This window comes from Schistocerca piceifrons, chromosome 3, assembly GCF_021461385.2.
Source record: "Schistocerca piceifrons isolate TAMUIC-IGC-003096 chromosome 3, iqSchPice1.1, whole genome shotgun sequence".
NCBI classification, from domain to species: Eukaryota; Metazoa; Arthropoda; class Insecta; order Orthoptera; family Acrididae; genus Schistocerca; species Schistocerca piceifrons.
The window spans coordinates 107,034,901-107,059,632 of record NC_060140.1 but is presented as its reverse complement, the minus strand read 5'-3'; the positions used below and the strand labels follow the sequence as shown (position 1 = coordinate 107,059,632).

General features: G+C 39.0%; 1 protein-coding gene across 6 annotated transcripts in view; it reads left to right on the top strand.

Annotated features, from left to right (window-relative positions):
* The window catches only part of LOC124787739 (trifunctional purine biosynthetic protein adenosine-3), a 111,435-nt gene that overhangs the window by 5,357 nt on the left and 81,346 nt on the right, over positions 1 to 24,732 (top strand). For all 6 annotated transcript variants that reach the window (XM_047254594.1, XM_047254600.1, XM_047254598.1 and 3 more), the window contains exons 3-8: positions 6,904 to 6,993; positions 8,134 to 8,381; positions 9,121 to 9,301; positions 14,033 to 14,246; positions 21,582 to 21,712; positions 21,837 to 21,960. In XM_047254594.1, coding sequence (XP_047110550.1) covers positions 6,904 to 6,993; positions 8,134 to 8,381; positions 9,121 to 9,301; positions 14,033 to 14,246; positions 21,582 to 21,712; positions 21,837 to 21,960 — 988 coding nt within the window. The remainder of the gene's footprint in view (positions 1 to 6,903; positions 6,994 to 8,133; positions 8,382 to 9,120; positions 9,302 to 14,032; positions 14,247 to 21,581; positions 21,713 to 21,836; positions 21,961 to 24,732) is intronic.

Here is a 24,732-nt window from a genome sequence, read left to right as displayed (position 1 = left end):
CACACGTATTCCTGAGAGTGTGAGCTTATTGTACATAAATGTGAATAATTTCCATGAAAGCTGAAATGGAGAAATATGAGGCCAAGGTTGCCATACTGTGATAAGAATTTGACAGGGCACTTAAAGACCTGCACTGAAATGAGGCATCTGAAGTAGACAACATTTTCTCAGAATTATTAAGATACTCAGGAAAATTGACCATGACAAAACTGTTCCCTTCAGTATGCGAGCTATATGAGACAGACAAAATACTCTCAGACTTCAAGAAGCATTTCACAATCTGAATACCAGTGAAGGCAGGTGCTGACATGTCCATTAGTGAACTATGAATTTAATAATCATCATAGCAAAATTGTAACACAGATTTTATAAAGAAGAATGGAAAGATTTGTAGAAGCTTACCTGGGGGAAGATTAGTTTGGGTTCTCAAAAAATGTAGAAACACAAAACAGTATATTATTCAGTCTAAAACTTGCAAGATATGTTTCAAAAAAGGCAAATGTTTTATTACAGAATTTGTAGATTTAGAAAAAGCTTTTGAAAATGTTGATTGGAATACATGCATTGAAATTGTGAAGTTACTAGGGACAAAATATATTGACTAGAAGGTTTTCTCCATTTTGTACAGAAATCAGACTGCAGTTAAATGAATCAAAGGACATGAAATGGATGGTTGTCGAGAAGAGAGTGTGTCAGGGTTTTAATAAATAAGTTCTCAGCCAAACTGAAAAAATTGGGTAATAAACCCTAAGTATTCAAATACAAGTTGAAAGGATTCCTTATGGCACAATCCTTGTATTCTGTAGAGGAGTTCCTTACTGTAGTTGAGAACTTTTCTGTGTTATGTGTTATATATCCATATACTCAATTTTGTTATTTATTCATTTAATCAATGTTTTTGTGTTTTCTTAATTCGTTAATTGTTTGTTTATAAACTTTGTAATTGTTATTCCATAATCTGTGTGCTGACTTGTTTCATGACTACATAGCTTTGACTAATGAACTATCATTATACTAGCGCCAGTAAAAGGCAGTTTTATTTACAAAACCTGTATTTGCTATTTACACTTATCCCACTTAAACTTAATCATGTTAATTAATAAGAAAGCTGCTACTTCGAAAAAACCTGTAGGTGTAATTGTACTTTATCTTATCTGTTGAAACACAAATGTGATGTGCTGAGTGATCCAAAATTGGCAGGAAAACTAAAAAATCAAATACAGTTTTCACAAAATGCACAGAATGATATTGAGTACATTATAATAATAAATAAAAAATGTTTACTGCAATAGTTACATTTTTCAGTGACATGAGCTAGTAATTTGCATCGTGACATAGTACAGTTGTCACTAATGTGCATTAACATTTTTACCAAGTGAAAAATGCACTTTCTTGCTCACAGTAGTATGTGGAACATGTACGTGCCATTTGTACCAACCATCAGATCTATTTAATTTTTCTTCACCCATATGGATGATGTCAGTGTTGAGTATAATTATTTCTCACCTGCTGATTATTGCAATGCGAAGTCCCATACTCAGGATATGAGCATAGGAGAGCAGATGCAGGAACCTGCACCGCTTCTCATGGCAAGGTCCTAGTGGCAATGGTTTGCCATTGCCTTCCTTCAACCTGATACTGTATGAAGTGTTAAGAGTGTAACTGGCGTGTCGGACTGTGATGAGTGGTTTGGACAGTGTAGTGTTTGGTTTGTGTTGTTATATATGAAAAGAAGGGAGAGCATGAAAACCTGGTGCTGGCACATAGCCTGCACCTTGCAAATAGCACTGAAGGGGCCACCGGCTTAATGTCGTCATCCGACGGACAGATCACCATGAACATTCTCATATGCCCTTGCTATACCGATGGTCCGTAGACAAGAACATTATCAGGATGTAAAGAAACAAAGTTTATTTCCTGCCAGAGATAAATTCTGCCAAAATTTTTACAAAGGCACAGGCGGTGTTTAGAAAGGATAGATTGCATGCGACCGGTGGTGGGGTGTTTGTCGCTGTTAGTAGTAGTTTATCCTGTAGTGAAGAAGAAGTGGATAGTTCCTGTGAATTATTATGGGTGGAGGTTACACTCTACAACCGAGCTAGGTTAATAATTGGCTCCTTTTACCGACCTCCCGACTCAGCAGCATTAGTGGCAGAACAACTGAGAGAAAATTTGGAATACATTTCACATAAATTTTCTCAGCATGTTACAGTTCTAGGTGGAGATTTAAATTTACCAGATATAGACTGGGTCACTCAGATGTTTAGGATGGGTGGTAGGGACAGAGCATCGAGTGACATTATACTGAGTGCACTATACGAAAATTACCTCGAGCAATTAAACAGAGAACCGACTCGTGGAGATAACATCTTGGACCTACTGATAACAAACAGACCCGAACTTTTCGACTCTGTAAGTACAGAACAGGGAATCAGTGATCATAAGGCTGTTGCAGCATCCCTGAATATGTAAGTTAAAAGGAATATAAAAAAAGGGAGGAAGGTTTATCTGTTTAGCAAGAGTAATAGAAGGCAGATTTCAGACTACCTAACAGATCAAAACGAAAATTTCTGTTCCGACACTGACAATGTTGAATGTTAATGGAAAAAGTTCAAGGCAATCATAAAATGCGTTTTAGAAAGGTGTTGTTGTTGTTGTTGTGGTGGTCTTCAGTCCTGAGACTGGTTTGATGCAGCTCTCCATGCTACTCTATCCTGTGCAAGCTTCTTCATCTCCCAGTACCTACTGCAACCTACATCCTTCTGAATCTGCTTAGTGTATTCATCTCTTGGTCTCCCCCTATGATTTTCACCCTCCACGCTGCCCTCCAATACTAAATTGGTGATCCCGTGATGCCTCAGAACATGTCCTACCAACCGATCCCTTCTTCTGGTCAAGTTGTGCCACAAACTTCTCTTCTCCCCAATCCTATTCAATACTTCCTCATTAGTTATGTGATCTACCCATCTAATCTTCAGCATTCTTCTGTAGCACCACATTTCAAAAGCTTCTATTCTCTTCTTGTCCAAACCATTTACTGTCCATGTTTCACTTCCATACATGGCTACACTCCATATGAATACTTTCAGAAATAACTTCCTGACACTTAAATCTATACTCGATGTTAACAAATTTCTCTTCTTCAGAAACGCTTTCCTTGCCATTGCCAGTCTACATTTTATATCCTCTCTACTTCGTCCATCATCAGTTATTTTGTTCCCCAAATAGCAAAACTCCTTTACTTTAAGTGTCTCATTTCCTAATCTAATACCCTCAGCATCACCTGACTTAACTCGACTACATTCCATTATCCTCGTTTTGCTTTTGTTGATGTTCATCTTATATCCTCCCTTCAAGACACCATCCATTCCGTTCAACTGCTCTTCCAAGTCCTTTGCTGCCTCTGACAGAATTACAATGTCATCGGCGAACCTCAAAGTTTTTATTTCTTCTCCATGGATTTTAGTACCTACTGAGTAAAACTGTGAGGGACGGGAAAAACCCACCGTGGTTCAACAACAAAGTTAGGAAACTACTGCGAAAGCAAAGAGAGCTTCACTCCAAGTTTAAATGCAGCCAAAACCTCTCAGACAAACAGAAGCTAAACGATGTCAAAGTTAGCGTAAGGAGGGCTATGCGTGAAGCGTTCATTGAATTCGAAAGTGAAATTCTATGTACCAACTTGACAGAAAATCATAGGAAGTTCTGGTCTTGCGTTAAATCAGTAAGTGGCTCGAAACAGCATATCCAGACACTCTGGGATGATGATGGCATTGAAACAGAGGATGACACGTGTAAAGCTGAAATACTAAACACCTTTTTCCAAAGCTGTCTCACAGAGGAAGACCGCACTACAGTTCCTTCTCTAAATCCTCGCACAAATGAAACAATGGCTGACATCGAAATAAGTGTCCAAGGAATAGAAAAGAAACTGGAATCGCTCAACAGAGGAAAGTCCACTGGACCTGACGGGATACCAATTCGACTCTACACAGAGTACACGAAAGAACTTGCCCCCCTTCTAACAGCCGTGTACCGCAAGTCTCTAGAGGAATGGAAGGTTCCAAATGATTGGAAAAGAGCACAGATAGTCCCAGTCTTCAAGAAGGGTCGTCGAGCAGATGCGCAAAACTATAGACCTATATTTCTTACGTCGATCTCTTGTAGAATTTTAGAACATGTTTTTTGCGCGAGTATCATGTCATTTTTGAAAACCCAGAATCTACTATGTAGGAATCAACATGGATTCCAGAAACAGCGATCGTGAGAGACCCAACTCGCTTTATTTGTTCATGAGACCCAGAAAATATTAGATACAGGCTTCCAGGTAGATGCTATTTTTCTTGACTTCCGGAAGGCGTTCAATACAGTTCCGCACTGTCGCCTGATAAACAAAGTAAGAGCCTATGGAATATCAGACCAGCTGTGCGGCTGGATTGAAGAATTTTTAGCAAACAGAACACAGCATGTTGTTATCAATGGAGAGACGTCCACAGACGTTAAAGTAACTTCTGGCATGCCACAGGGGAGTGTTATGGGAACATTGCTTTTGAATATATATATAAATGGCCTAGTAGATAGTGTCGGAAGTTCCATGCAGCTTTTCGCGGATGATGCTGTAGTATACAGAGAAATTGCAGCATTAGAAAATTGTAGCGAAATGCAGGAAGATCTGCAGCGGATAGGCACTTGGTCCAGGGAGTGGCAACTGACCCTTAACATAGACAAATGTAATGTGTTGCGAATACATAGAAAGAAGGATCCTTTATTGTATGATTACATGATAGCAGAACAAACACTGGTAGCAGTTACTTCTGTAAAATATCTGGGAGTATGCGTGCAGAACGATTTGAAGTGGAACGACCATATAAAATTAATTGTTGGTAAGGCGGGTACCAGGTTGAGATTCATTGGGAGAGTCCTTAGAAAATGTAGTCCATCAACAAAGGAGATGGCTTACAAAACACTCGTTCGACCTATACTTGAGTATTGCTCTTCAGTGTGGGATCCGTACCAGATCGGGTTGACGGAGGAGATAGAGAAGATTCAAAGAAGAGCGGTGCATTTTGTCACAGGGTTATTCGGTAACCGTGATAGCATTACAGAGATGTTTAGCAAACTCAAGTGGCAGCCTCTGCAGGAGAGGCGCTCTGCATCGCGGTGTAGCTCGCTTGCCAGGTTTCGAGAGGGTGCGTTTCTGGATGAGGTATCGAATATATTGCTTCCCCCTACTTATACCTCCCGAGGAGATCACAAATGTAAAATTAGAGAGATTCGAGCGCGCATGGAGGCTTTCATACATTCATTCTTCCCGTGAACCATACGCGACTGGAACAGAAAAGGGAGGTAATAACAGTGGCACGTTAAGTGCCCTCCGCCACACACCGTTGGGTGGCTTGCGGAGTATAAATGTAGGTGTAAATCCCTTTTTAGTGATGGTGACCATGGCTGGAGGCCAAAATAAGAAACAGTAATTGGCTGAAGGCCAAATTACAATAATAGCAATTGATTTCTGGCTAAATACCCAGATAACTAAAAACTCTTGACAGAAGACCATTTCTAATAGAACAACAGTTAATACGTGTTCTGAACAGTCTGGCAGAAGGCTGGTATTGAAAGGAACTTAAACCTGTGTGAATTAGCCTGTAAACATAATTCAGAAAATAACCAAGAATGTCCGTTGTGTTTTCTGGAGTTAGACAACAATCACTGATAGTCACTGTCCACAATAGGTGAGGGATTTTATAGTTTGGTGGTGCAAAAGTCAACAACCAGTATAATTTACAGATCCAGACTGTTGAGCTAGCACCGTAGGCCATATGGCAGTTGTTAATGATCCAGAACATAGTGGATGTTCTGGGAGGATGACCTGGCGGGATAGCAGCAGTGCACTGTGATGCATCTTCTCAGATACGCTGAAGTAAGCCCCTGATTGTGGTAGAGCAGTTGCTCTTGGCACCTGGACCCTTGGCTTACTCAACAAAGACTGACTTCTGTGGTCTGTGCATGGCCTTAAATAGGCTGCCCACAACAGAATACCATACATACTATTTCCAATAATGTGTCTACGTGCAATAAACTATTGCGTATAGTTTGTGACCTCTAGCAGCTTATCTGATGGCTCTTGCTGGCTGCCAGTGTGACCTGGACTCTGCTTGGTGGCCAACAGGGTGCCCCTTCTCAGTCAAGAACCCGCCTAATAGATCTGTTTATGCAGGTGGCTGGTGCAAGCAGGTGCTTGTCTGAGATATATTAGCCCTCACATCAGGAGACACTGTGGAGAGATCTCAAGTTGAGTCCAGGATATTGGTGCAAAGCCTGGGGATCAGGAGCTTTACATCACCACCTCTCCTCCCCTTGCTGAGCGAAAACTGACAGGAAAATTTTATCCACCACCATGATTCAAACCTACTGACCCCCCGAGTTGAGTGTCAACACACTAGTGCATATTAGCAGCCTTAGCTACAGAGGCAGGTTATTAGTTATTAAGTGCTGTGATTATATGATAAAACTTATGTATATTATATTAGAAGCAAAATTTAGTTGTACTCCTGTACATACTCATCTTTGTTTATGCTAGTGTTCTTTTAATTAACAAAGAGGAAATATTTAACAAATAATGCTGCTCACATTATTATATAATATGGGCATGCTGAAGAAGGAATGGTGCTGGATCCAAGTACAAATAATGTTGTATGTCCCACCATTTATTCTGCATCCATGCTGTCAGACCTTGGAGTGCTACTGAAACACATTTGTAAAGCCATCTTACAGGCCAAATAAAAAAGTATGAGTTCTGAGCACAAACTGTTTAGGTGTTTTGTTTCTGCCATAATAGGAAATAAGGTGGAAACATAATCAAATGAAAATTTTCACTCATCATTACACCTACCATTTTTGCAGGTGAAGGAGATATATGTAGTTCCCGGCAATGTTGGCATACAACAAATAACGAAAGTTAAAATAGTTGATATCAACATAAAAGACTACAAGGTGAGTTTATTTATTTATATTATTTGTGTTGTAGATTTTTAACCAATTGCTGTGTATTGGAAAGACAGATGTGTCAGCTTTTAATGATGTCGTATTACTTTACCAAATGCTGATGTATAGTTGTCACACAGCATTGCTTTGTTCAAATCCATCATCCTCCATGTAAACTTAAAGATACCTCTCATGCAATTAAAGCAGTGTGATATCCTGATTACATTCCAAAACACTTGTGAAAAATAGATCTTTCATTCAAGTGGATCTCTTGTCCTGGGGCTGTGAGTGACCTTCCCTTACATTTAACCTACACCAACCCTATACCCCATCTCCTCCCCAGGGAAGGAAGTAACATTTCAAAAAGCTAGGATATTATTGTGTATTCTGATATGTGATACATCTCATGTTATTCAAGGCAACTGGTAAAACCAAAAGCTAACAAGGTACACTTTCTTGAACTTGCAGAGCTTCCCAATTCATTTCTAAAGAAGACATTTTTGGCAGAATACAGAACTCCACTCAAATCTTGAATACTTATAAAATGTTGAAAATATTTTAAAGCCATTTGTTGTTGCTGTGTACATAAGAGATCAATTAAAACAGGCCTTAGTTATAAGTTACAAATAATGCAAAATAATAAATGAGTTGACATCTACATCTATGCTCTGGAAACAACTGTGAAGTACGTAGCATATTGTACTTCCCACAGTATCACTTATTGGGGCTTCTTCCCAGCCCATTCATTTATAGAGCATGGTGGAACAGTGATTCCTTGGTAACCTCTATGCACACTATAATAATCTTGTCTGTGCAGTCTGCATGGGGCAATACATAGGGGAGTCCCTTTCTTAATATTGTTTGCTGAAACTTTTTAAGTAGGCTTTTGTGGAACAGTAGCCATTTATCTTTAAGTTTCTACCAATTCAGATGTTTTAGAATTTGTGTCAGCAATTTAACTATTTTTATAGAATTACTGGCAGAAAGAATCAGGAAATGACAAAGCTGGATTTGCAAAGAAAATGAAAAACTTAAGAATGTGTTATGTAGTATCTATAGTATTTCTTCGGGACAGTTTTTCACAAATGTGAATGTTAATTAGGTAACTTCTTTATCCACTTAGCCTGATTATTTTATTCACTGTTGCAGGCTGTTTCCAAATGGTGCCAGCAGAACAATGTTGGGCTTGTTGTGGTGGGCCCAGAGGATCCATTGGCTGGAGGCATTGCAAACGAGCTGCTGTCAGCTGGTATCCCTTGCTTTGGACCATCTCGGGAAGCATCTCGGATTGAGTCTGATAAAAGTTGGGCAAAAGAATTCATGAAGCGACATGAAATACCAACAGCTCAATGGGGTGCTTTCTCTGATGCCCAAGAAGCAAAGAAATTCATAAAGAGGTATGTCCATAGTTACAGAAAGTGTTAAACTAATGTTTCAAACAATGAAAAGTCCAGGTCGGAATATTAGTTATATTATGAAAAGGTTAGATTGCTCCTCACCGTAAAGATGACCATTGGGTTGCAGATAGGCACTATGAAAAGACTGTTACTTATAAGCTTATGGCCAAAGTATTCTTCGGAAAAGAGAAATGCACACCTCACACGCACACGACTGCTATTACGGAATATTGTGAATCAGAATGGAACTGGTGATGAGTTTGCCATATCATTTGTGTGAATGGTCTTGTAAATCTCATAGATTTTACATTGTCTGTAGTCACTGTAAATGCATAAAAGATTGTAATTACTTCTACAAATTTTCATCTTTGCAAACACTTTTTTTCTACTCATATAAAGCTCTCATCTAGCAGCAAATGGTGTATATTGTTTGTCATAGTAACCTTTGCATGGCATGTATGCATTCATCAACAGAATTTAATTTTGAAATCACTTATCACATATTATTCACATCCATCTGAACCTTTCCATATGAAGTTAGAACTCTCTTCTTAGACTACTATTTTAAATTAATCTTTCTTGAAGCAGTTGATTTTGTTTTAATGCTTCTTGAAGTTTCTCTCTGTTATCCTCAACAAATCTCTTAACTCAATTTTTAGTACTAATAATATGCCATACAAATTCAGTAAATGACTTATGTGTATAATTTTTATGTGCTATTTCTGTTGCTTGTTCTCAGTGCAACTTTCCCTGCTCTTGTGGTGAAGGCTAGTGGACTTGCTGCAGGGAAAGGAGTTGTTGTGGCAAAGTCACAGGAACATGCCTGTCAGACTGTTGACAATATGCTTAATGATCGTTGCTTTGGTGATGCTGGAAACAAAATTGTTGTAGAAGAACTGCTTATTGGAGAGGAAGTTTCAGTATGTATTTTTGTTGACAATGCTTAATTGCACTCATTTGATAAACCACTATGGTAAATTGCTGTATGTTGCTTTTGTAGCTGTTGTTAAGTCATAGTTGTTGTCAGACATCCTGCCTCCCTTCCACTGCTTTTGCTCGGTTGTCAAGTTTCATTTCATGTAACGAATAGAGGGTGATGGCCAAACATGTTAATTTATCAGTGAAATTGTGTGTACTTGTGCTGCAAATTTTGAAAGGAGTAAATCAATTGGAAAGAATGTGTAAGAATTCTAAGATGATGAAAAAGACTTCTGCTGCAAGATGTAAGATTATCCATTTTACACAATTGTTTAGGTACATGACACAGAAGATAACTCCACAAGAAAAGGCGGAGTGAAAATATGCAAAATAAACCAGCATTCTTGTCTTTAGATCAAAACAATTGGATGTAAAGTAAAAACATGATGAATTGAGCTTCTTGATTAGTTTACGCACGTGTTGACTCCATTTGGACTTATCAAGCTAAACCTCAAGGAAATTTACTCTCCTTGCTTCATCCATCATATGATCATAAATGTCTACTCCTGGTGCTAAAACGTCATTCTTACTTCTTTGAAACTGCATAATATGAACCTTTGTGAGACTATAACTTACACTGCTAGCCATGAACCATTGGAAGGCCTGTTCATTTCTCATCTGAGATGTGACTGCTAGGATTGAGTTTGAAGACTTGATTAGTATCCTTATGTCATCAGCAAACGGTACAGTTTTTGAAATGCTCTTTAAAGCCATACAGTCATTTATGTAGGTTAGAAACAAGAGTGTGTCCAGTACTGAACCCTGTGGCACATTGCATGTTATGTACCTCCATTCCAAGTTTCTTTTTATGCCAAAGATACAGTCAGTTAATGAGATGGTTTATCATAGAGGTGAGATTTCATCCGTACTAGAGGGATGTCATTAATGTCCTAACACTTTAGTTTGCTAGGTAGAATTTTGTGATCCACACAATCGAAGGCTCTGGACAGGTCATAGAATATACCAACAGAATTTTTTTCTTGTTTAGCTCTGCCATGACTTCATTTCTGAGATCTCATTTTGCTTTCTGCGTGGAGGATCCTTTAGGAAAGCCAAACTAAGAGACTGTTAATAAGTTCTTCTCAGTTAAATGAGTTATTATTCTCCCATTGGCTACCTCCTGAAGTACTTTTAGAAAGATTGGAAGGAGTGTTATAGTTCTGTAATTAGATGTGGTTTGCTTATCTCCAGTTTTGTGGAAGAGTGTTAATGTAGTTCATTCAAGCATCAGGAAATATGCTTCACATCATTGATTGATTACAAAAATACCTTAATGGTAATCCTAATATGTCAGTGCAAGATTTTAATATTCTGCTAGAAACTCCATCGTAGCCAGCGGAATTACCACTTTTTAGTGACGACATGAATTCTGTAATCTCCATTGGGTTGTATGTAGTTAATGCACCCAGTGCCTGCCCAAGTACGTCTAACATATGTGTACTTGGTTGTTTATCAGTGAATCAGTGTTTGCAGCCACAGTGAGGAGGTAATCATTGAATTTGGTGGCCAGTGTTTTCATTGTGTCACCATTTCTGGCAGAGCTGTTTTCTGGAGTCTCGATTTCATTTGCATTACAAGTTTTGTTTGTTACTTAATAATGTTTCAAATAGTTTGTGCCTTGTTCTTGGAGTATTTTATTTTTTAAGCATAGTACATGAGTTTCACTTTTTTTAACGACAGAATGGAGGATTGTATAATACTAATGACAGTGGAGTTGATGGAATTCAAATCTGGACTACTGCTTATTATCTGAATTACACTGTGCTCTTTCTTCCTAGCACAAGATAACTTTAATCCCATGAGATATCTACCTCTTATCCTTGCTTCTGTTGATATGTGCCCTTATTTGTTTTAAGGAGTGACAAGCCTCACTGTGTTCCAGGAATATGTTTAAGGAAAGAGTTAAATTTTACGTTAACAATGTCAGTTTTATAAATTTCTCCTTAGCCTTAAATACTGTGATGGAGTCATTGTTTATGAGTCTGTGATGCATTTCTTTTCTTCTAAGATCTTAACCAAACTCACCAGCAGATTTTATTCTTAACATTTGATCATCATGGTTGGACAGTCCACTGACCATTGGGTTTACCTTGGATGGAGTATCAACTGAAGTAGAAGTAACTTTAGACATGTGCCTGGAAAGCTTAATGTAACACTTGCAGTTCATGTTGTATAATAATGATGTGACTGACAATGTTTATTGATTTTCAGTTGTGTATAATGAAGTGCTACCCAATGAGAACTGCACAGATATCCAGTCAGATCTTGATTTGATATCAAAGTGGTGTGAATATTGGGAATTCGCTTTCGTATAAAACACTATATTTCACAAAACACAGGAAAGTAGGATCCTATGATTGTAATAGCAATGTTTCTCAGGTAGAACCAGTCAACTCATACAAATACTTGGATGTAACAGTTTGTATGGATATCAAATGGAGTAATCGCATGGGATCAATCATAGTGAAGCAGGTGGCAATGTCAGTTCATTGGTGGGATATTGGGAAAATGCAGTCAGGGGAACTGCATACAATATACGTACATGTGGTCCCTTCTTAGAATATTTAGTAATGTGTGGGAACGATAAAAAAATAGGACTAAAAGGGGATATTGAATGTATACAAAGAAGGGCAGCATGAGTGATCACAGGCTTGTTTGAGTTACAGGACAGAATCAAGCAAATGCTGAAAAACCTAAACTGTTTGATATATTGGAACAGATGTGCCAATTAAACTGTGAAAGATTACTTCCAAAGATTCAAGGACACGTATTAAGAATCTAGGAATATACCTCAGCCTCTTCTGTGTTGCTCTTGCTGGGATCACAGAGGCAAGATCAGACTAATTGCAGTGTGCACACAGGCATTCAAGCAGTAATTCTTTCTGCACTCCATTTGCAAATACAGTTGGAAAAAGAAACCCAATTATGGTTCAGTGGGAAGTACTGTCTGCCACCCACATCACAGGTGTTTATAGATGTAGGTTCTTCTCTTGTCTACCTCGACCCTCACTACAGGTGGTCTCTCTTATCATGGTGATTGAGTAACCTTCTCTTCCTTTTTAACTTTTCCATCATATCGCTTTCACCTTCCCAACAAATGAACTGTTAGTTACAAAAACTAAGTAGTGTTTTACTTTTATACTTTTCTGTCTGTGGCACTATAGTAAAGGTTCCCATGTAGCCAATTCAGTGGAGTCTGTAGCCGAGTGTTGATACTCCATAATTGTAAAAATTATCAAAAACATCAACACACATGTACTATGCACAAAAGTAAGAAACTTCACCCCCCCCCCCCACACACACACACACACACAAAGAAAAGTTACAGTCTGCAGATTATTAAACAAAAAACATATAAACAAATAAATAAAATCAGTGAAGTGATTGAAATTGAGATCACAGATAATGAGTGTGTGAAAAGTGAATGCACATTGCAATCATTAGTTACCAAATTGGTGATTCTTTTCATATAAACATACCATGTGCTTGCTAATAAACAGCAAAATATGGGTGCACTGGACCTCCTCCAGCAGACAATTACAACACCAACAGTGAATACCCCTGACTCAGGGTTCTATTTGATGTTTTTGAATGGTACCCCTTTCTCTAAACCGCTCCAGTGCTTTTCCTCTCCCCCCCCCCCCTCCCCTCTTCCTTCCCCTTCAATTCTTCTGCCATAAGAAAGAGCCACTGGCTCTAAAAGCTTGTAAAAGTTAAATCCTTTTTTGTGTATGTGTTCCCCTGCCGCCACTTAGTGAATAGACTTTTTATCTATACATTTACCTCTCAAAGTCCTGGCAGAGTTAAACAAGAAAAATTATTGTGTTGGTGTATTTTCTAACCTTCGCAAGTTACTTCATTGTGCAATCCACAAAATATTGTATGGTAAACTGTTCCTGCTCTGGCCATCCTACTTGCATGAAAGGAAACTGAACTTTCTTACGAGGCAAGCTGCACTACATTAGTAAACTGAAAATCAGAATCGGAGTATAAAAAATGCCAAATATAGGTCAGTACTGGACCCACTCCTGTTCTGAAGCTATATTAATGATTTTCCAATAACTTTAAAGAACTGTTAAACATTTATCAATGATACAGCATACTAATCAAGGACCAACAGCCCCACAATAAGTCCAAATTATAGTGGAACATCACAGCAAACAGTTAAAATTTTACTCTCACAAAGAGCCATATTATGCAATTTATATAAATAAAAAACAAAAATTACTTAACCTTTTATACCTGGGATTCACAGTCGTGTAGACCTTTATTGTATTTACACCAGTGACTGTAACACTTTCTTTAATTCACGATTGCAATTTTGGCCTTAGGCCATTATCAAGTGAAGATGTTATGGCTATTAGGCCATATCAACCTAAAATGAGCTGACACATTTATATTTCATTGTCATTACTGTTAAAGACATTGGTGATGCTTGCACTATGTAACAGTGTCACCAATGTATTTAATAGTAATGATAACATATTTGATATTGTAAAGCTATAGAACAAAAAATCTTGAAAGTACTGGTTATATCTTTATTAGTCATATATATTGTTTCAAGATCACCATTGACTTTGAACATTTTAAGACATTGAAGTTATTATTTTTGTATGTAGACACAATTTGTAGGTGAAAAAAATTTTCAAATATTTCTTTCTTCCCATTTACAGGTATTAGCATTTTCAGATGGTAACACAGTACGAGCCATGTTACCTTCCCAAGATCACAAAAGGTTAAAAAATAATGATGAAGGTCCTAACACAGGTGGAATGGGTGCATATTGTCCATGTCCTCTAATATCAGCAAAGGAGCTGCAGATGGTTGAAGAGAAAGTGTTGCAGAGAGCAGTTGACGGTCTGCGAAAGGAGAATACACCTTTTGTAGGTATGTTCAGACTTAAGTGGTCAGTACGCATAGTCATCCTTATGACACTTGAAAATTGCCTCAGTAATTACTCTAATTAAGGTATTAAATTGTGACAGAGTAACAATGCAATAAGATTTGAGATTAGCAATGGCATTCAGTCATTCCTTCATATATCATCAAGGAGAATCTTCAGGGATGTGGACAGACAGGTTATATGTTAACAGGCAGAGGCAACCACTGCTGGGTACATTTTAAAGTATGCTAACAAAAAGTTATGACCGGTGCTAATGTACTCAAGTAGACTGTAAGTTAGTTGCCAAAAGTGCATTTGGTGCAATGGTTCTAAACAAATGAAAATACAAATTTATCAACATCACAGAAATATATGAAGAGTTCAGTGAACCTGCAAAAGATGCTTAAAGTGATTACCGCGCTATTCTTAGCAAACATTGCATCTTTTCAACACTGATTTACAAATTTTGTCACAAGTCTTTCGTGACTGTAGGTTATCCAGTTCTGATTGGGTTTGTTCCTTCAGATACTCAAGATTACAAATCTTGACGGAACAGACCTAATTTCTTTTCTTTTTCTTTTTTTGTATTCCCTACACTGAAAAATCTATGTGTATGATACCTAGGACCTTGGAGACAATTCATTAACCCCATCTGTAAATCCATTCATCAAAGTTTTCATTTAGAAAGTCTCAATAACTCCTTGGTGCAGTAGTGCTCCAACTTGTTGCCATATAATCTTTTCCTTAGGCAGCTGCAGATGTTAAAAAAAGTGGAGTGGGCTATTTTTTGTTTCTAACAACACTACATCTACATCTACATCTACATTGATACTCCGCAAGCCACCCAACGGTGTGTGGCGGAGGGCACTTTACGTGCCACTGTCATTACCTCCCTTTCCTGTTCCAGTCGCGTATGGTTCGCGGGAAGAACGACTGTCTGAAAGCCTCCGTGCGCGCTCTAATCTCTCTAATTTTACATTCGTGATCTCCTCGGGAGGTATAAGTCGGGGGAAGCAATATATTCGATACCTCATCCAGAAACGCACCCTCTCGAAACCTGGCGAGCAAGCTACACCGCGATGCAGAGCGCCTCTCTTGCGGAGTCTGCCACTTGAGTTTATTAAACATCTCCGTAACACCGCTCTTCTTTGGATCTTCTCTATCAGACCGATCTGGTACGGATCCCACACTGATGAGCAATACTCAAGTATAGGTCGAACGAGTGTTTTGTAAGCCATCTCCTTTGTTGATGGACTACATTTTCTAAGCACTCTCCCAATGAATCTCAACCTGGTACCCGCCTTACCAACAATTAATTTTATATGATCATTCCACTTCAAATCGTTCCGCACGCATACTCGCAGATATTTTACAGAAGTAACTGCTACCAGTGTTTGTTCCGCTATCATATAATCATACAATAAAGGATCCTTCTTTCTATGTATTCGCAATACATTACATTTGTCTATGTTAAGGGTCAGTTGCCACTCCCTGCACCAAGTGCCTATCCGCTGCAGATCTTCCTGCATTTCGCTACAGTTTTCTAATGCTGCAACTTCTCTGTATACTACAGCATCATCCGCGAAAAGGCGCATGGAACTTCCGACACTATCTACTAAGTCATTTATATATATTGTGAAAAGCAATGGTCCCATAACACTCCCCTGTGGCACGCCAGAGGTTACTTTAACGTCTGTGGACGTCTCTCCATTGATAACAACATGCTGTGTTCTGTTTGCTAAAAACTCTTCAATCCAGCCACACAGCTGGTCTGATATTCCGTAGGCTCTTACTTTGTTTATCAGGCGACAGTGCGGAACTGTATCAAACGCCTTCCGGAAGTCAAGAAAAATAGCATCTACCTGGGAGCCTGTATCTAATATTTTCTGGGTCTCATGAACAAATAGGGCGAGTTGGGTCTCACACGATCGCTGTTTCCGGAATCCATGTTGATTCCTACATAGTAGATTCTGGGTTTCCAGAAATGACATGATATGCGAGCAAAAAACATGTTCTAAAATTCTACAAGAGATCGACGTAAGAGATATAGGTCTATAGTTTTGCGCATCTGCTCGACGACCCTTCTTGAAGACTGGGACTATCTGTGCTCTTTTCCAATCATTTGGAACCCTCCGTTCCTCTAGAGACTTGCGGTACACGGCTGTTAGAAGGGGGGCAAGTTCTTTCGCATACTCTGTGTAGAATCGAATTGGTATCCCGTCAGGTCCAGTGGACTTTCCTCTATTGAGTGATTCCAGTTTCTTTTCTATTCCTTGGACACTTATTTCGATGTCAGCCATTTTTTCATTTGTGCGAGGATTTAGAGAAGGAACTGCAGTGCGGTCTTCCTCTGTGAAACAGCTTTGGAAAAAGGTGTTTAGTATTTCAGCTTTACGCGTGTCATCCTCTGTTTCAATGCCATCATCATCCCGTAGTGTCTGGATATGCTGTTTCGAGCCACTTACTGATTTAACGTAAGACCAGAACTTCCTAGGATTTTCTGTCAAGTCGGTACATAGAATTTCACTTTCGAATTCAATGAACGCTTCACGCATAGCCCTCCTTACGCTAACTTTGACATCGTTTAGCTTCTGTTTGTCTGAGAGGTTTTGGCTGCGTTTAAACTTGGAGTGGAGCTCTCTTTGCTTTCGCAGTAGTTTCCTAACTTTGTTGTTGTACCACGGTGGGTTTTTCCCGTCCCTCACAGTTTTACTCGGCACGTACCTGTCTAAAACGCATTTTACGATTGCCTTGAACTTTTTCCATAAACACTCAACATTGTCAGTGTCGGAACAGAAATTTTCATTTTGATCTGTTAGGTAGTCTGAAATCTGCCTTCTATTACTCTTGCTAAACAGATAAACCTTCCTCCCTTTTTTTATATTCCTATTAACTTTCATATTCAGGGATGCTGCAACGGCCTTATGATCACTGATTCCCTGTTCTGTACATACAGAGTCGAAAAGTTCGGGTCTGTTTGTTATCAGTAGGTCCAAGATGTTATCTCCATGAGTCGGTTCTCTGTTTAATTGCTCGAGGTAATTTTCGGATAGTGCACTCAGTATAATGTCACTCGATGCTCTGTCCCTACCACCCGTCCTAAACATCTGAGTGTCCCAGTCTATATCTGGTAAATTGAAATCTCCACCTAATACTATAACATGCTGAGAAAATTTATGTGAAATGTATTCCAAATTTTCTCTCAGTTGTTCTGCCACTAATGCTGCTGAGTCGGGAAGTCGGTAAAAGGAGCCAATTATTAACCTAGTTCGGTTGTTTAGTGTAACCTCCACCCATAATAATTCACAGGAACTATCCACTTCTACTTCACTACAGGATAAACTACTACTAACAGCGACGAACACTCCACCACCGGTTGCATGCAATCTATCCTTTCTAAACACCGTCTGTACCTTTGCAAAAATTTCGGCAGAATTTATCTCTGGCTTAAGCCAGCTTTCTGTACCTATAACGATTTCAGCTTCGGTGCTTTCTATCAGCGCTTGAAGTTCCGGTATTTTACCAACGCAGCTTCGACAGTTGACAATTACAATACCGATTGCTGCTTGGTCCCCGCATGTCCTGACTTTGCCCCACACCCGTTGAGGCTGTTGCCCTTTCTGTACTTGCCCAAGGCCATCTAACCTAAAAAACCGCCCAGCCCACGCCACACAACCCCTGCTACCCGTGTAGCCGCATGTTGCGTGTAGTGGACTCCTGACCCATCCAGCGGAACCCGAAACCCCACCACCCTATGGCGCAAGTCGAGGAATCTGCAGCCCACACGGTCGCAGAACCGTCTCAGCCTCTGATTCAGACCCTCCACTCGGCTCTGTACCAAAGGTCCGCAGTCAGTCCTGTCGACGATGCTGCAGATGGTGAGCTCTGCTTTCATCCCGCTAGTGAGACTGGCAGTCTTCACCAAATCAGACAGCCGCCGGAAGCCAGAGAGGATTTCCTCCGATCCATAGCGACACACATCATTGGTGCCGACATGAGCGACCACCTGCAGATGGGTGCACCCTGTACCCTTCATGGCATCCGGAAGGACCCTTTCCACATCTGGAATGACTCCCCCCGGTATGCACACGGAGTGCACATTGGTTTTCTTCCCCTCTCTTGCTGCCATTTCCCTAAGGGGCCCCATTACGTGCCTGACGTTGGAGCTCCCAACTACCAGTAAGCCCACCCTCTGCAACTGCCCGGATCTTGCAGACTGAGGGGCAACCTCTGGAACAGGACAAGCAGCCATGTCAGGCCGAAGATCAGTATCAGCCACTTATTGAGGCACATCAAGATAATTTACAGAACTGATAACACGCTTAACAAAAATAAGGTCCGATAAGCCCATCATACCAGGAACATTTAACTCTGTCTTCATCGCCACATAGGGATTCGTATAATCTCAGTAGAGACTCTTCCATTCACCATAAAAGTTGCTACATCACTTCAAAGAATGCTTTTGTAAAACTTGGGATTGGCTGCTTATTGAACTGTGTGCATCTCACAGAATTCCAGAAGCCTGTCTGGATCATCTTCATTGAGGCCTTGAAGTAAAGCATGTCTCTATGATCTCAATTTCAGCTTCTTTTGAATCTTATATAGGCTTGTTCTTGCTAGTTTATTCTCCTTGAACATTTTTCATTGAGATTTAACTGGTGTTTGCACAGAACATTGCACATCGACATTAAGACTCTCTTCTGTAACAACAGGCTTTGGCCCACCTGAATAAAGAAGCTCTGCTACCAAGCCAGTCTCTTCAAATCTTAAATTTAATTTGAAGATACCTCATCAAAATGGAGGTTGGATGTTTGGCAAATGTTCCACAAACAAATCACATATCACTGTAATTATGGCTGTGTTACCATTATGCTGGAGGAAAAAAAAAATACTGTTCTGTACATTCCATTCACTCAGGCAACAACAGACAACATTACTTCAAACTGCTAGTGTAAACCTACTTATGGATGCAACACACTAGTCAAGTCCACAGCCAACTACCTCTGTACTAGGCAAAACAGAGACTAAGGACAAATATTAGAGTTAGGCAGAATTTACATGTTGTATCATTATTAATATGACACTGTTTTCTGTTGTTAACATATGACTTCATTCAAGTGAGGGGAAGGCCTTAATTGCCATACCATGCCAGTTTCCCTAGCAGAATTTTATGGTATCTACAGTCATACGTCTTGGCATGATCACAGAAAACACCAGCAGGGCTATTTTTGTTGTCTAGTTCTGCTGGAACAGAGTTTTTGAAATGGAAAATTGCATCCGTAGTAGAGAAGCCTTTACGGAAGTCAAATTGAGAGACTGTTAAAAGATTATTCTCAGAAAGTTGGTTGAGTATTCTTTTGTAAGCTGTTTTCTCAAATATCTTTGAGAACATGGGAAGGAAGGAGATTGGTCTACAATTAGACATCAGTTGTGTATCTCAACTTTTGTATATAAATGTTGCCACTGCATGCTTCCTCCCTCAGCTTTGCTTATCACCTGATCACGAAGATAATGTATGAGTGACACTATCAAGTCAGCAAAAGAGATTAGTATGTTGGCTGAGATACCATTGTAGCCAAAAAGTTACTTTTTTTTAGTGACCTGTGAGTGTAATAATCTCTCTGACACAGGTGTTGGCAAAACTGACATCTGGTGGTGGAGTAGGCATTACGTGTCTAAGTAAGTTGACTGGATCTGACTTTGATGGACAATTTTTTGTCCCTATGTTTTCAGCTACTGTTGGTACATTGAATTTAGTATCCAAAGATTTTAATTTTGTGTTATCTGCCTTGATGCCAATGTCACCTGGGAGTTCAATATATTTGCCGTGCTGAGCTTATTCACTTCATGCCTAATAATGCTCCAAATTGCTCTTGCCTAGTTCATGGAATATTGAGTTTTTTGTGCATAGTACATGGTTTTTGCCTTTTTGATGACGCATTGAAGAATTTTGCAATACTGCTTGTAGTGTGTTTTTAAGTCTTGACTAGAGTTATCCCTTTGCATTAAATAAAGTTCTCAGTGGTCTTCTGTATGTATCAACTGCAGCTGCAAATTTCTTCAGGGAAGTCATTGTCCTGCATGGCTGTTTTTGTTTTTGAAATAAACACTTTATTTCATGATTTTCCTCTATTAGCTAATTTCACCCCCTTGGGCATTCTCAAACTATCTCCACCACAGTGAAAAAGTCTAATCATGTCTTATTTTGAACTCATTTGTGTGGAGGAAGCTCCATCTAATGGTACCTCTAATAAAGGTGCTTATGAACGTGGTGGTAATGGACACATCTCACACATATATGTCAATTCCGTATTTAAAATGTAAAATGCAACCCTTATGTGGGCCTTTGTTACTGTGCCAGTGTCAGCTACATTGAATCCGTTGGTTCACATTTAAGTTGAAATGTTAAGCACATCATTTCCAATTTTATTTTAAATGTGAACCAATAGATTTAGTGCGGCTGATGCTGCCACAGTGAAAAAGACTCACATAAGGGTTGCATTTTATATTTTAAATACGGAATTGACTATTCTACATATGGAATTGACATTTGTGGAAGTTGTGCTCATCACCACCACATTCAAAAGCAACCTTTATTATAGGTATGCTTAAAAATCATTAGATGGAGCTTTCTCCACATTAATGTGTGGAAAGTAAGATACGTGATTGTAGTTTTTCACTGTGATGGAGGTATCTTGAAAATGTCCAACGGAGAAAAAATATTTAATGTTGCAAAATCATAAACTAAAGTGTTTATTTCACAAATGAAAACAGCCTATGTAGGACAATAACTTCCACAGAGAAATTTGGAGCAGCTGTGGACCCATATTTCAAAACTAAATGCAGAACAATGACTTCCCTGAAAAAATAAAGCTCCCTATTCTCAGCACTAGATTTTCTGATTCCAGATAGTTGCCAGTTTTTCTCAGCTTCCACTGTAAATTTCATAGATGGGTTGCAAAGGAAAACTGGATTTGTTATGTTGTAAGAGTATTATTATGAAAAAAATTAAAATTCCTTGTGTGTTCTTGGTAAACTTCTTCCCATTTTTCACTCGGTAAATTCTTTCTGAATATTGTAACTGAGTTATCATATACAACTCTCAGAGATTTTCTTTTTCCTTTTTTAGTTGTACTTGGGTGGTGCTCCAGAAAATAATAAGTCAGTAGGCGAATACTTTCTTATATGGTCAGTGACAAGGACACTGTGACTGAAAAATTTGACACTGTCACTCTTTTTTATTTGGTTACCAAACTTCTTGTATGCACAGTCAGTATCTCACTTAAGTAAGGGTTCTGCACAACTTAACTCCTCTCCTCTGGTATATGATTTTTTTCCAGGAGTGTTATATGCTGGACTGATGCTTACAAATGATGGCCCTAAGGTACTGGAATTCAATTGTCGATTTGGTGATCCGGAAACTCAAGTGATTCTTCCTCTGCTTGACTCAGACCTGTATCAGGTCATGAGGGTATGTACCATAATTATGAACTGCAGTTACTGCAACATTTTTCACTGAAAACTATTATTTTTGGAGAGTTAAGAATTGGATGATGACAGGAATATTATTTTTTTTTAAAATGTGTTTCATACAGGCATGCTGCAGTAATTTGCTGGCAAATGTGAATCTGAAATGGAAAAGAGAGTTCTATGCGGTTGGAGTTGTAATGGCAAGTCAGAAATATCCTGAGTCATCTACCAAAGGCAAAGTTATTACTGGTAATTATTTAATGCACTACTTATTATTCTTATACATAAGGATGCTATATACTAATTTTCTTTGCATATGGTGATGTTTTTACACATTCATAATATTACGTAAACAAGTTACTGCAGTCTGTATGTAACAAGAGCCAAGGATGTTATTTAACTAAATGAACAGTTTGCAGCATATAACTAAAATAATGAATGAACATAATGGATCTAGTGTTTTACTACCTTTGACTTGTCATATCACTGCAATCTAATATGTGTTACAACTAATTAATTGTTTTGTAAGGAATTTTTTTATTTGGAATGCACAACACTCAGTTCTATCTATTTGCGTAGGATCCTCCCATCTCAACATTTTCCACCACTGATTGTTAATATTCAGATCATTTGATTGTATTTACTGCAAGAGTTTTTGAAATGTTTAAATCAGAATGAATGTAAATGGGGTATTATGATCTTTACTGATCTTCTTAGTCTACAGCATCTCTATATTAGCACACTGTGCTCCTGCCAGACATAACCCACCTTTTTGGAAACAAGTTGAAGCATGCCTCATTTCAGTCACTATAAAGTGCCTGACAAAACAAGTGAAGCACACAGAAGACAAGGTCGAAAGTCAGTGTAACTTTGCACTTGTACACACCATTGATGGGTGTGTAAATGATTTAGAGTTAAATTTCTCTGTGACAGGTAAAACGGCTACCATGGTGCATTAGTGTTATAGGTATTCAATATTATTACAAGGTCCCATAGGGGTATATTGGGAGCGTGAACCGTGTCAGATGTTTAGTGATCACTGTGAAGTACATGTAGATGCCGTGAACTCCTCTTAGAGAGCATTATTGGCCCCTCACGGGGTTTTAAAGGGGCTTCATTGTAGGTATCTACTTGGCCAGCTGGTTGAATTGTGCACTATCCAGACTGGTGGAGCATTCGGACATGACAGCTGCCTGATGCTGGACTACAGGGGAATGTGTGGATGGGGGTACTCATCATCGAGGTTCCAGTCGACCACATCTGATCATGACTGAGCACATTGTAACACCTTTGTATCTGGACCTGCCATCCAAAAACAAGTAACATTCTATGTCATCCTGTGCCATTGATCACAGACTAGTAATAGCCGGACTGGGGAATTAACATCCCACGTGTATGCTGCCATTAATACCACTACACAAGTAGCTGCATTCGAAGTGGTGCTATGACCAGGAAGCATAGACTACTGATGAATGGCATTGCATTGGTTCAGCAATGAAATACGATTCTTTACAGTGGTGACTTGAGGACAGATCTCATTCTTCCAATATTTTTGAGAGGAATAGCAGTATTACTCCTGACTCAAGGTGTGGGGAGCCCTTAGGTACGACTTCAGTTAACTGGTGGTAGTGATTGAGGGAGCTCTTAATTGTACAACCATAGAGACATCCTGTGTCCTCATGTGTTACCTCTCATGCAACAGTATCGTGGAGCTGAACAATTCTCATCCACACTTACCGCATGCATCTACACATCTATGAACTGTTTGCATGACATTGAGACTACAGTGGCCAGCCCAAATCTGTTCTTAACAGAACATGTATGGGATCTGCTTGGATATCAACTCCTTCGCAGTGCCAGTATCCTCAAGGACTAATTGCAACAGTTGTGGACCATCTTACCTCAGAAAGGATACATCGGCTTCATGACACCCTTTCGAACCAAATTATTGTAAGCATCCAGGCCAGAGGAGATGTTATTCCATACTGATAAGTGAACTAGTACATCAAAGTTCTTTGAAAATTTGACTCGATACCATGGTCACTGAAATAACATTACATACCCTCCCAACCCATCAAATTTCATTTTGCTTCCTCTTCCCCTTCTAGATGTTTCTATTCTCAGGCAGTTTAGAAATTTGTTGCATGGACTTGACAACATATGCATTGTGCTAATTTGCTGTGACAGCAGCCGAAGATTAGGAGATTCTCACCTGATTGTAGGGATTCAATCTGTCCAGCTCCTGATAGAAACTGATGGTATGAGATAATATAATGTAAACCAATACATAAAAAAAATCTAATTTTATTTATCAATTTACATTATATTATCAGCAACTGATTATTTTTGATTGTTTGTGATGATAGTTGCATTATCCAGGTGGTTGTTTGTGGCCATCCCCTATAATGTTTGGGAATCCTAAATATTGAGGATTGATTTCAGGTCACTGTTACCCTCTTTTACATTACCGTAGTCTCCCTGTGAATCATGAACAATTTCCTATTTATTGGCTATTGTTCTCTCAAAACAGCCAACGCATAGATAGCCTTTATATTCTTGCACCAGTTCCCTGTGGCCAGGTGATCTGCCACATTGAAAGCTGTATAAGTATATGTGCACCTGTTTATGCTTGAAAACTACTAAATAATAATTGAAAATTTTGACAGAATTGTTTTATTACATGTTTGGACCCTGTTCTCCATACACATGTTTAAAGAATCGTAGGTGCCCTCAGTTGTTGGTGCAATATTGCTCACCACTCTTCGCATGGGTTAATTCCATTTTCCAGACATAATCCTTAAACAAAAGATATGATATTTTTAATTCAGTGTAGTAATCTTTTATTTACAAAACCATCTTTTTAGTCTTATACTTAATCATTGGTGTATTGTACAGCCTGTACCTATGACTTCTCAACATCCTTGTCAGATCTGATTGTTGACAGTAGGTGAAGAAGATCTAAGTTTTACTGGCTCTTTAAGAGAAAAGATTGTCTATTGAAAACAACACAAAAATGTACTG